General features: G+C 46.2%; 1 protein-coding gene across 2 annotated transcripts; it reads right to left on the bottom strand.

Moving 5' to 3' along the window:
* Positions 1-5,142: 5,142 nt before the first annotated feature.
* On the bottom strand, positions 5,143-12,113 carry XB5720877.L (provisional ortholog of THAP domain containing 1 L homeolog). Of its 2 annotated transcripts, XM_018245814.2 has the most exons (3): positions 11,968-12,090; positions 11,771-11,840; positions 5,143-6,060 (listed from the first exon to the last, which is right to left on the bottom strand). In XM_018245814.2, the coding sequence occupies exon 3, from the start codon at positions 6,049-6,051 to the stop codon at positions 5,395-5,397; it is 657 nt and encodes a 218-aa protein (XP_018101303.1). In that variant the 5' UTR covers positions 6,052-6,060; positions 11,771-11,840; positions 11,968-12,090; the 3' UTR covers positions 5,143-5,394. The 2 variants fall into 2 exon arrangements, with proteins under 2 accessions (XP_018101303.1, XP_018101302.1); XM_018245813.2 differs by lacking the exon at positions 11,771-11,840 and having other exon boundaries at positions 11,968-12,113.
* Between the last annotated feature and the right edge of the window lie 100 nt (positions 12,114-12,213).

Below are 12,213 nucleotides of genomic sequence, written 5' to 3'. Positions count from 1 at the left end.
AAACTCAGCAATTCCATGAAGAGACAAATCCTGGAATACTATGGGGAAGTGGCCCCAGATCCTCTGGGAAGCCTGATACAACTAAAGGTGCACCAGCAACCCAATGGCAATGACTGTGGGGTATATGCCATAGCCAATGTGTGCGAATTACTGGCAAACGGAGGCCCCACTGGCTGCAGGTATGATGAGAAGAGAATGAGGCAGCACCTCATTGAATGCCTGGAGAGGGGAGAGATCACCCCATTCCCCAAAAAGGCTCAACGCTCCTCACAGAGTGTAACAAAGAGACAGAAGAGAGACAAAGAGAGTAATGCTAAATGCAGTAAGGTCCAGGCAAAGGCCCCAACAGATACAAGTGTGGCCCCTACACACAGTAATGTGACCTTACAGTGGCTCCTCATTGAGTGTGAGTGTGAGCTGATACTGCACCTCTCATGTTATGCGGTGTACTTGCATATATGCACCCCTATTGCTCTAGTGCAACTATCCTTCAGCCTCCTCCTTCCTCTACTCAACTGAAGCTGAATGGATCAAAACCTGCAGAGCTAACGGTATCACAAACTGGATCCACAGCAGAACATCACTGTGAGATCCAATCATTCCAAGTGCACATCATCCAGAGAAAGAAACGATAATCTAACATGGAGTATAGAGTGAAACTACAATTCTACCGTGCCAACCCTTTCTCTGGACCAGCTGACCAGCACTGTGACCTTACCGGTCATCATGGACAGGTGAGTGACATTTATTCACAGCACAGGCCATAAGAACTTCTCTTTGGGAGGATTTCTACACCGGTTTGTCTGATTAACTTTGGGGATTCTGTACTACAACACTTAGCATACTCTAGCACAGTGATCCCCAACCAGTAGCTCGTGAGCAAAATGTTGCTCTCCAACCCCTTGGATGTTGCTCCCAGTGGCCTCAAACCAAGCACCTATTTGTCAATTACTGACTTGGAGGCACGTTTTTGTTGCATAAAATCCCATATTCTGCCAAACAGAGCCTCAAGTAGGTTGACAGTCCTCCTAGGGGCTACCAGATGGCCAATCACAGCACTTATTTGGTACCCCAAGAACATTTTTCATGCTAGTGTTCCTCCCCAACTCCTTTAACATGTGAATGTTGCTCACCGGTTCAAAGGGTTGGGGATCTCTGCTCTAGCATTAGACTATAAGGAATGTCAGAGGGTGCTGGGAGTTACAGTGACAAGCCGGGGCACAAGGCACACTGCTCTTTGGGTGGGGACTGTACAGAGGCCAATACTGTATAGACCCGGCAGGCTCACGTGCTGCTGTACGGTGCATGTGGTGGGAATGTTCCGCCCGAGCAATAGTGTCCCATTAAACAGGTACTAACTGGATGCTGCTTTTCATTGCAGATTCCTCAGCTCGGAACCAGCGGCTTGGACCAGCATCCTGCAAAAGAAACATTCCAATAGGAAATGCTGGTGCCAAAAGGAATTCTGCAGGAGCTGTGGAAGAAGATTTTGGGTGGGGGGCTGGGGGAGAAGATTCTGTACAAAACTTTTCTTGCCTCCCAGACTCCCCACCAGTGAGCATCAACTTCTGAAACCGGGGGGCTACAGACTCTTTGCCCCCCCACAGTTCCAATGTGCATGGAATTCTTCTGTTATATTATACCCTTTCCTTTTTCCCTATAAAAATAATTGTATTTATATAAATGTTTAATAATAATAAAAAATATAATAATGTGACTATGAGGCTTTGTTGACTTTTTATGGCTGTAGAACATGTAAAAGGGAACCGTGGGGGTAATTAACAAACAAGAGCATGAATACCTCTGTGTTGAACACCCAACGATATTATGTTTTTATCATAAACCAAAAATCCACAAAAGACTCCCCAGATGGAGGGTGGGGGGACCCACAGAAAGAGTCGAGAGTTGCAATAAATAGATTTAATCTTGGCACCAATGGTTGAAACACTCCCGTCTTATGTGAAGGACACATTGGAAGTCCTTAGGAAGTTGGTTGGGAGGGAAGTGGGAGATGATCTCCTTTTGGGGGCATTGGGCTTTGAGTGGTTTTATTGATCCCCCATGAGGTGGGTTTGAGAGCAGTGGAGACCTATTTAGATATGAGGGGTAACAAGTTCAGAGACAATACAAGATTTGCTTTGATACTTTTGGTGTTTGTGCTCCGCAAAAGTTTTTCAAATTTGGAGATAAGTTCTGTAGATATTAACCTGCAAGTGTGAGGCACAACAATGGGGGTGGCCTGTGCGCCTGTGTATACCTGCCTCCATCTGGGTCGAGATGTAAGAGGTCTAACTTAGATGTCAGGTGGCCCCCAGGGGTGGGGGTGCTGTACTCTGGTACATGGACAATGTGCTGTGGAGCAGTTCCCCTGACTAATTGGCAGCCTTTGTGGAAGAGCTTAACCAGAACATCAGATTATTGTACACGAGACATGGAGATGAAACACAAAAAAGATCCACCGCACACCTGTTATCTCAAGCACTAGACTGGTGGTGCTGACCTGGTTTGGTTGATGAACAGAGGGTGTAAAGTTGATACTGTAGGGGAATCAATAAATGGGGTAAGCTCCCCATCTACATAATTTTGAGTGTGTGCGGCTCCATATACTGTAGTTGAAAAATATCCTTCCTGGATCTTCTGATTTAGAGAGCACACACGGAGGTATTTAGTAAGGAGACCTCTACAAATCCTCTCCTACATCCCCAGAGTTGTCACCCCCTCACCTTAGAGGCAATCTTGTTGGACAGTGTCTCCAAATGCAGAGAAACTTTTCAATGAAAGAAGCCATTGAGAGATTCTCTAGGGACCTAAAGAACAGATTTAGGGGAGAGGTCACCCCAATATAAGTATCTCTAGAACATAGACTCGGGCAAGGAATAGTCTCTTTTATATGGGAGGTCTGATGACAAGGCAGATATATTTCGACCTATAGCTCAAATTGGGAGGAGCTAAGATTCATTTAAACCTGATGGGGCCGGTATTGTTGCAGGATGAGGAAAGGAAAAAAGAGGTCACAGAGAGGGTTTAGAGGAGGGCAAGAAGGGGCCCCTTGAAACAGAGAGGCCAAATTATGTATTTAAAGTAGAAAATCTTTATTTAGGACATACTTATGCCTGACACGTTTCATGCCATAGGCTGTCAGTCTCCCCTCCACACAATCCTTTTTATAGGGCGGATAATGACCAATACAATTTACATACATGACATCACACAATGCCTTATCCAATACAGGTAAAGGTCAATACATGGTAATAAACCAATAGGAATGAATTGTATAAATTACATCACACATAAGTAATCCAATTAAAGAAGAGAGGGGAAAAAAATTCTTCTGCTTAGGAAAGATGTGAGAAAGGTTTCTAATTTTATTCCTAAGCAGAAGAACATCAGCCTCTTTCTTTCTCCTGACAACTTCCTTGACTACTTGCTGGTCAGACTGGTGGGAAACTGACCAGCAGGTGGCGCTGTTGTAACAAAATTCATTCATATTAAAAGCACATGTATCCCTTAATATCTTGGAATTTAAACTAAATAAATAATGAATCTAAATTACAAAAACACTTAGAATAGCCCCCTCATCCATTTTATATTCACTTATTTTAAAGGTTTACTTATCCTTTAAGTCACTACCTGACCAACAAACTGAAGAAGTATAGGTAGGTAGGTACCCCCCTGAACATAATGTGGTCCATGTGCCCTTCTTCTTGCAGTTTTGTTCCCATGTCTGGGGCCGCCAGGATTAAGACAATCCCCCCCCCCCCTGGGCCCAGCACTAACTAATAAATCAGAACTCCCTCTGGTCACGTTGGCAACTAGACATGGGGCTGTCTAAAGGGGACGTTCAGTTTAGAATAAACGTTCACTATTTCACATGCTTGTTTAGTCAACTTTTTGAGGTTGTTAGGGTGTTGCTGCACCCTAGCAACAAGGCAGAATGTGAATTGAGCACTATAAACAACAGTAAGGGTCTGGCGTCAGAATAAATAGATAAGCTGGTTGCTAAGGACAATAAAGCCTGGTAACACTTCCAATTCCAGAGAGAGAGAAAGAGAGAGAGAAATGTCCAGAGGTTCTTTGCTGGGAACTTAGTTCCACCATTTTTCTCCAGTTCTTCCACGAAGCAAAATATAAGCGAGAGTATAATACAAACAATCCCACCCAATTTTATCCAATCCCACCCGATCCCACTCAATCTCACCCAATCCCACTGATCCCACTCAATCTCACCCGATCCCACTCACTCACCCAATCCCACCAGACCCCACTCAATCTCACCCAATCCCACCCGGTCCCACTCAATCTCACCCAATCCCACTCAATCTCACCCGATCCCACTCAATCTCACCCAATCCCACTCAATCTCACCCAATCCCACTCAATCTCACCCCAGGGACAATTATTTTCTATAAAAAAATGGCACCCTGTTTCACTCACTCGGAGGTGCAACAAATTGGCACCCGCCAGGTAATATCTTCCTTGTCCTTTAAAATCTGACTAATTCTAACATCTCTCCCTTTAAAGGGGTGGTTCACCATTAAGTTAAATTGTAGTATGTTATAGAATGGCCAGTTCTAAGCATGGCCTTCATCATTTATAGTTTTTGAGTGATTTCCCTTCTGCCACTTCCAGCTTTCAAATGGGGGTCACTGACCCCATCTATAAAGCAAACACTCTGTAAGGCTACAAATGTATTGTTATTGCTACTTTTTATTCCTCATCTTTCTATTCAGGTCTCTCCTATTTACATTCCTGTCTCTTATTCAAATCAATGCATGGTTGCTAGGGGAATCTGGACCCTAGCAACCAGATTGCTGAAATTGCAAACTGCTGAATAAAAAGCCGAATAACTTAAAAAAACCAAGGTGAACAAAGTTGATTGTATTCACAAGTCTGGTTTTATCCCATAAATGGACAGAATGAAAAGCATCTCCAATTTCTCACCCTATGGAATGTGATTCACACGCTGAACCCAGATGTAACATATTTCGTTTACAAGGAATGCTGCGAATACCGAGCAAATGCTGGTTCTGAAGAGCCGGTGAGTCTGACATGAACCTATAGTTTTCCTCCATACAAGCAGTTGTACCACAATAGCGCACACCTCGGAAGTAGTCATCTGTACTTGGAAGCCATAAACAAACATTGCTACAAAATTATTTTATTAAAAAAAAGTAAAGGTGCCTGGGAGTTGGGAGCAGCTCCTGGGAGTGGCAAATGGCTTCACACACACTCTAGAAGGACTCGCAGAATTGGGGGGCTCACACCTCAGCCAAGGTCACCAAGGTCTCTGCCCTGTTGGGGAGAAGGTTTGCCATGGTCATTAAGAGTATGTGAGAGTTGGCACGGGCGGAATACCATTGACACGTCAGTAGTTCAGTTTGTGAGTCTGGGGGTTCACTCCAGGGGGTCAGTAGAGGTGCTGGCATCTACCATTATTTTTGGAAGGCACCAGTTTAGTTCTTCCTGCGGGTCGGTGCTGGTACCCACATTTTTCATGAAATATCTGGGGTTTGTGCTCGTCCTCTTGTGTTTCACCCCAAAATCACGGTCGAATTGCGTGTCCGCGTCCTTGGCGCCATTGTACCCATTGGACCGTGTAAACACTTCATTCACAATAATCACCGGCGCCCCTACAACGTAACACAGTTTGTTCATTCCATCCGTACCGTTACTCGTGGGCGTGTCTGTGCCCAGCTCCTCCTCCCGGGGCTTTTTGGGCGGCGAAGGGTAAACGTCTTCCTGTAGGGACAAAGGGGTCTTCCTGTTTGGGAAAATGGTTGGCATGGCGTCCGTGGTGAGAACGGTTTTACTTCCTTGTGTGATGTAACACCCCGCGGTGAAGTGGTCGGAGCACACGCGATACGGGTTACTGTTCTTGGCGTCCATGATCCGCTGAGCGAAGGCGTCGTGGTTGCCGAAATCCTGGCCGATCTGCTTGAGCCAAAGCTTAATCCGCGTCAGGTTGAGAGGAAACGCGTGCATCTTCAGCCCCTTAGAGCGAGACGCCTTGGAACTGTAGTTGGTGCAACCGGCAACGATGCATCTGGGCATGACTTACACCTGGGGAGAAAAGCGGGGGAGAAAAAGGGAAATTAGATGAAACTGGGGGAAATTACAGAAACACTATTTTTTAAATAAAAAATTAGGAACAAATATAAAACATGTTACGTGTTCCATACAGTGGCGTAACTACTGGGAAAGCAGGGGGTGCGATTGGGCTAGGGCCTGCCCCCCCTCAGGGCCCCCCAGTAGCTCGCGCGCCACTGTCTTCTACGGAGTTCCGGGTGTACGGATGGGGGGGCGGGGGGCCGGCTGCACATCCCGCGCCACGGCCCACCCCCCTCTAGTTACGTTACTGGTTCCATAGACTCATAAATGTAATAGTTACATAGAAATTACTTGTACCCCAACCCCTCCACATTCTGCCTCCCCCAAATCCCATCTTTACCATTAATCACTTCCAGGATTGTCTTATGTATTCAACCCTGATGGAGGAGTAATGGTGGCCATAGACACACAGATCCTATCGTACGAATCGAGGATTCGTACGATTTTCGGATCGTGTGTGGCGTGTGCCGACATCTTTCGTCCGGTGGAGATCGGTCGTTTGGTCGAACGGTCAGGTTTGATTTTGACCCGACGGATCCTGCCGGAGCCCACGGCACATCGTAATCGGATCATTAGACCATACGGCCGAACAATCAGATTACCCCTGATATAGCGATGATCGTTAATGGAATATCGGGAAAGATCCGCTCGTTTGGCGATGTTGCCAAATGAGCGGATCTTTGCGTCTATGGCCACCTTAAGAGGGCTGGTGCCAACCTCTGATTGGTTGGAGACATAATAAACACTCTTACAAGCAGCCTATCACATTCAGCACCTCAAGCCCAATAAAAAAGCTGAACATACAAACTTATTATACCCCCTTAAAGAGTCCAAAACATACAAATACTACAAACAATGTTGTCCCTTCCCAGAGACTATTATCCACTGTTACTATAGACACCATCTCTCCCTACTATACCTGCTATCCCCCAGTCACACTCCCTTCCCAGAGACTATTATCCACTGTTACTATAGACACATCTCTCCCTACTATACCTGCTATCCCACAGTCACACTCCCTTCCCAGAGACTATTATCCACTGTTACTATAGACACCATCTCTCCCTACTATACCTGCTATCCCACAGTCACACTCCCTTCCCAGAGACTATTATCCCACTGTTACTATAGGCACCATCTCTCCCTACTATACCTGCTATCCCACAGTCACACTCCCTTCCCAGAGACTATTATCCACTGTTACTATAGGCACCATCTCTCCCTACTATACCTGCTATCCCACAGTCACACTCCCTTCCCAGAGACTATTATCCCACTGTTACTATAGACACCATCTCTCCCTACTATACCTGCTATCCCACAGTCACACTCCCTTCCCAGAGACTATTATCCACTGTTACTATAGACACCATCTCTCCCTACTATACCTGCTATCCCCCAGTCACACTCCCTTCCCAGAGACTATTATCCACTGTTACTATAGACACATCTCTCCCTACTATACCTGCTATCCCCCAGTCACACTCCCTTCCCAGAGACTATTATCCACTGTTACTATAGACACATCTCTCCCTACTATACCTGCTATCCCACAGTCACACTCCCTTCCCAGAGACTATTATCCACTGTTACTATAGACACCATCTCTCCCTACTATACCTGCTATCCCCCAGTCACACTCCCTTCCCAGAGACTATTATCCACTGTTACTATAGACACATCTCTCCCTACTATACCTGCTATCCCACAGTCACACTCCCTTCCCAGAGACTATTATCCACTGTTACTATAGACACCATCTCTCCCTACTATACCTGTTATCCCACAGTCACACTCCCTTCCCAGAGACTATTATCCACTGTTACTATAGGCACCATCTCTCCCTACTATACCTGCTATCCCACAGTCACACTCCCTTCCCACAAACTATTATCCACTGTTACTATAGGCACCATCTCTCCCTACTATACCTGCTATCCCACAGTCACACTCCCTTCCCAGAGACTATTATCCACTGTTACTATAGACACATCTCTCCCTACTATACCTGCTATCCCACAGTCACACTCCCTTCCCAGAGACTATTATCCACTGTTACTATAGGCACCATCTCTCCCTACTATACCTGCTATCCCACAGTCACACTCCCTTCCCAGAGACTATTATCCACTGTTACTATAGACACATCTCTCCCTACTATACCTGCTATCCCACAGTCACACTCCCTTCCCAGAGACTATTATCCACTGTTACTATAGGCACCATCTCTCTCTACTATACCTGCTATCCCACAGTCACACTCCCTTCCCAGAGACTATTATCCACTGTTACTATAGGCACCATCTCTCCCTACTATACCTGCTATCCCACAGTCACACTCCCTTCCCAGAGACTATTATCCCACTGTTACTATAGGCACCATCTCTCCCTACTATACCTGCTATCCCACAGTCACACTCCCTTCCCAGAGACTATTATCCACTATTACTATAGGCACCATCTCTCCCTACTATACCTGCTATCCCACAGTCACACTCCCTTCCCAGAGACTATTATCCACTGTTACTATAGGCACCATCTCTCCCTACTATACCTGCTATCCCACAGTCACACTCCCTTCCCAGAGACTATTATCCACTGTTACTATAGACACATCTCTCCCTACTATACCTGCTATCCCACAGTCACACTCCCTTCCCAGAGACTATTATCCACTGTTACTATAGACACATCTCTCCCTACTATACCTGCTATCCCACAGTCACACTCCCTTCCCATAGACTATTATCCCAATGTTACTATAGGCACCATCTCTCCCTACTATACCTGCTATCCCACAGTCACACTCCCTTCCCAGAGACTATTATCCACTGTTACTATAGACACCATCTCTCCCTACTATACCTGCTATCCCACAGTCACACTCCCTTCCCAGAGACTATTATCCACTGTTACTATAGACACCATCTCTCCCTACTATACCTGCTATCCCACAGTCACACTCCCTTCCCAGAGACTATTATCCACTGTTACTATAGGCACCATCTCTCCCTACTATACCTGCTATCCCACAGTCACACTCCCTTCCCAGAGACTATTATCCCACTGTTACTATAGGCACCATCTCTCCCTACTATACCTGCTATCCCACAGTCACACTCCCTTCCCAGAGACTATTATCCACTGTTACTATAGGCACCATCTCTCCCTACTATACCTGCTATCCCACAGTCACACTCCCTTCCCAGAGACTATTATCCACTGTTACTATAGACACATCTCTCCCTACTATACCTGCTATCCCACAGTCACACTCCCTTCCCAGAGACTATTATCCACTGTTACTATAGACACATCTCTCCCTACTATACCTGCTATCCCACAGTCACACTCCCTTCCCATAGACTATTATCCCAATGTTACTATAGGCACCATCTCTCCCTACTATACCTGCTATCCCACAGTCACACTCCCTTCCCATAGACTATTATCCACTGTTACTATAGACACCATCTCTCCCTACTATACCTGCTATCCCACAGTCACACTCCCTTCCCAGAGACTATTATCCACTGTTACTATAGACACCATCTCTCCCTACTATACCTGCTATCCCACAGTCACACTCCCTTCCCAGAGACTATTATCCACTGTTACTATAGGCACCATCTCTCCCTACTATACCTGCTATCCCACAGTCACACTCCCTTCCCAGAGACTATTATCCCACTGTTACTATAGGCACCATCTCTCCCTACTATACCTGCTATCCCACAGTCACACTCCCTTCCCAGAGACTATTATCCACTGTTACTATAGGCACCATCTCTCCCTACTATACCTGCTATCCCACAGTCACACTCCCTTCCCAGAGACTATTATCCACTGTTACTATAGGCACCATCTCTCCCTACTATACCTGCTATCCCACAGTCACACTCCCTTCCCAGAGACTATTATCCACTGTTACTATAGGCACCATCTCTCCCTACTATACCTGCTATCCCACAGTCACACTCCCTTCCCAGAGACTATTATCCACTGTTACTATAGACACCATCTCTCCCTACTATACCTGCTATCCCACAGCCACACTCCCTTCCCAGAGACTATTATCCACTGTTACTATAGACACCATCTCTCCCTACTATACCTGCTATCCCACAGTCACACTCCCTTCCCAGAGACTATTATCCACTGTTACTATAGACACCATCTCTCCCTACTATACCTGCTATCCCACAGTCACACTCCCTTCCCAGAGACTATTATCCACTGTTACTATAGACACATCTCTCCCTACTATACCTGCTATCCCACAGTCACACTCCCTTCCCAGAGACTATTATCCCACTGTTACTATAGGCACCATCTCTCCCTACTATACCTGCTATCCCACAGTCACACTCCCTTCCCAGAGACTATTATCCACTGTTACTATAGGCACCATCTCTCCCTACTATACCTGCTATCCCACAGTCACACTCCCTTCCCAGAGACTATTATCCACTGTTACTATAGACACCATCTCTCCCTACTATACCTGCTATCCCACAGTCACACTCCCTTCCCAGAGACTATTATCCACTGTTACTATAGGCACCATCTCTCCCTACTATACCTGCTATCCCACAGTCACACTCCCTTCCCAGAGACTATTATCCACTGTTACTATAGGCACCATCTCTCCCTACTATACCTGCTATCCCACAGTCACACTCCCTTCCCAGAGACTATTATCCACTGTTACTATAGACACCATCTCTCCCTACTATACCTGCTATCCCACAGCCACACTCCCTTCCCAGAGACTATTATCCACTGTTACTATAGACACCATCTCTCCCTACTATACCTGCTATCCCACAGTCACACTCCCTTCCCAGAGACTATTATCCACTGTTACTATAGACACCATCTCTCCCTACTATACCTGCTATCCCACAGTCACATTCCCTTCCCAGAGACTATTATCCACTGTTACTATAGACACATCTCTCCCTACTATACCTGCTATCCCACAGTCACACTCCCTTCCCAGAGACTATTATCCCACTGTTACTATAGGCACCATCTCTCCCTACTATACCTGCTATCCCACAGTCACACTCCCTTCCCAGAGACTATTATCCACTGTTACTATAGGCACCATCTCTCCCTACTATACCTGCTATCCCACAGTCACACTCCCTTCCCAGAGACTATTATCCACTGTTACTATAGGCACCATCTCTCCCTACTATACCTGCTATCCCACAGTCACACTCCCTTCCCAGAGACTATTATCCACTGTTACTATAGACACCATCTCTCCCTACTATACCTGCTATCCCACAGTCACACTCCCTTCCCAGAGACTATTATCCCACTGTTACTATAGACACCATCTCTCCCTACTATACCTGCTATCCCACAGTCACACTCCCTTCCCAGAGACTATTATCCACTGTTACTATAGGCACCATCTCTCCCTACTATACCTGCTATCCCACAGTCACACTCCCTTCCCAGAGACTATTATCCACTGTTACTATAGACACATCTCTCCCTACTATACCTGCTATCCCACAGTCACACTCCCTTCCCAGAGACTATTATCCACTGTTACTATAGACACATCTCTCCCTACTATACCTGTTATCCCACAGTCACACTCCCTTCCCAGAGACACTGTTACTATAGACAAGTGTCACTACTATACCTGATATCTGACATTATGTTGAGGGAAGTTGCTGCAGTCGGATCTATAGAGACATGTGATACACAGGGGCCTCTCGGGTGCATTTAGGGTAAATAAAACAATATAATAATGAGGAGGAGGAGGAGGAGGAGGAGGAGGCGCAGGACAGACGTGAGACTGAGGGACAGACAGAGGGGGGGGAGGGGTGCAAGACTTACCGGGGTCCCAGGAAGGACAGACAGTGAGGGGCAGATGAGAGACAGGAGGCAGCAGTTCAGTGATGAGGAGGCTCAGGCCACACTCGCTGGGGGAAGGGAAACCTATTGAGTAGGGGAGAGAAACACAGAGAAAAAGAAGGCGGGACTTTTTTAAAGGGACAGATCTCTGTTTCTCTAGTACAGGAATGTGTCACATGATCAGTCACAGATTTAGGGTAAGATTATACAATAAAAGCCAAAGCAAAG

Source organism: Xenopus laevis, chromosome 2L, assembly GCF_017654675.1.
Source record: "Xenopus laevis strain J_2021 chromosome 2L, Xenopus_laevis_v10.1, whole genome shotgun sequence".
NCBI classification, from domain to species: domain Eukaryota; kingdom Metazoa; phylum Chordata; class Amphibia; order Anura; family Pipidae; genus Xenopus; species Xenopus laevis.
Note: the sequence above shows the minus strand (reverse complement) of the source record. Positions and strands in the feature narration are given on the sequence as shown.